This window comes from Urocitellus parryii, chromosome 8 (genome assembly GCF_045843805.1).
Source record: "Urocitellus parryii isolate mUroPar1 chromosome 8, mUroPar1.hap1, whole genome shotgun sequence".
In the NCBI taxonomy this organism is placed as follows: Eukaryota; Metazoa; Chordata; class Mammalia; order Rodentia; family Sciuridae; genus Urocitellus; species Urocitellus parryii.
Genome location: NC_135538.1, coordinates 126,970,635 through 126,972,066, shown reverse-complemented (window position 1 = coordinate 126,972,066; position 1,432 = coordinate 126,970,635). Strand labels below are relative to the sequence as shown.

The 1,432-nt window shown below is 37.6% G+C and overlaps 1 protein-coding gene across 1 annotated transcript; it reads left to right on the top strand.

The window, feature by feature from the left end:
- Window positions 1-261: 261 nt before the first annotated feature.
- On the top strand, window positions 262-1,200 carry LOC113176610 (olfactory receptor 2B11-like). The gene has a single exon (XM_026381098.1). The coding sequence runs from the start codon at window positions 262-264 to the stop codon at window positions 1,198-1,200; it is 939 nt and encodes a 312-aa protein (XP_026236883.1).
- Window positions 1,201-1,432: the final 232 nt, after the last annotated feature.

Genomic DNA, 1,432 nt, shown 5'->3' with positions numbered 1-1,432 from the left:
AATAGCTAATTTGGCTTATCATAACAAAGTGGAAGTTCAGTGTCAGAATGATTACCAAACATGCTGAAGGTAACTGCTTTTTATTTATACTGTTATGAAGGGAATTTGGTCAACCTGATGCCAGACAATTTATGTTAATTTTGCACAAGTTTTATATTACATCTACGCTTTCTGAAGTTCAAGGCATAATTATGTTCTTATCATTCTTAATTACTCAACTTTTTTTTTCAAATTTCTTACTGTAGGAAAATTAAGAAGAGAATGGTTCTAATTAATGAAAGCTACCCTAAAGAATTCATCCTAGTAGGCTTTGCTGATTATCCTTGGCTAGAACTTCCTCTATTTGTTATTGTTTTTATAATATACTTCATGGGTATGATGGGAAACATTGCCATCATTCTGGTGTCCAAGTTAGACCCGCGTCTCCAAAGTCCCATGTATTTCTTCCTCACCAACCTCTCCTTTCTGGACATCTGCTTAACCACAAGCATTGTGCCTCAGATGCTGTTTAACCTGGGAAGCTCTAAGAAGACCATCAGCTACTTGGGGTGTGCAGTTCAGGTTTATTTTTTCAGCACAGTGGGAGCCACAGAATGTCTTCTTCTGGCTCTTATGTCTTTTGATCGATATGTGGCCATCTGCAGACCTCTGCACTACACCCTCATCATGAATCAGCGCATCTGTACCCTATTAGTGTTCATTGTGTGGATGAGTGGAATTACTTATGGTGCTTTTGAGATCAGTCTAACATTACAGTTGCCATTGTGTGGCATCAATAAACTGGATCACTTTTTCTGTGAGATTCCAGTTCTGATAAAGACTGCCTGTGGGGAAAAGGAGGCTAATGAGCTCTCCCTCTCTGTGGTGTGCATTTTTATAGTAGCTATTCCTCTGTGTTTAATTCTTGCTTCCTATGCTAATATTGGACGTGCCATACTTAAGATTAAATCTTCTGAAGGAAGGAAAAAGGCCTTTGGGACATGTTCCTCTCATCTTATTGTAGTTTTCTTATTTTATGGCCCAGTCATTAGCATGTACCTTCAGCCACCCTCTTCCATCTCAAGGGACCAGCCCAAGTTCATGGCACTCTTCTATGCAGTAGTGATTCCTACACTCAACCCCTTCATCTACACACTGAGGAATAAGGATGCAAAAAGTGCATTAAGTAAGCTGGTAAGGAGCATTTTCACTTCCAAGTGAAGCTGGGAGACATCAAAATAAATTATTTAAAAATTAGAATTGGTTTATGGGTTTCCTTGTTATGATGCTATATCATGCTCCACCTTGTTTTCAAAAATGGTAATGTTTATAACATTCTTTGTAATCATGTAAACAAAAAATGAAAGTCAGTTAGTATGCACCTACATGGACACTCTAATTGTGGAAACATATTAAAATAGTTCTATTTTGGGAAATACAGAATGTAATAGAA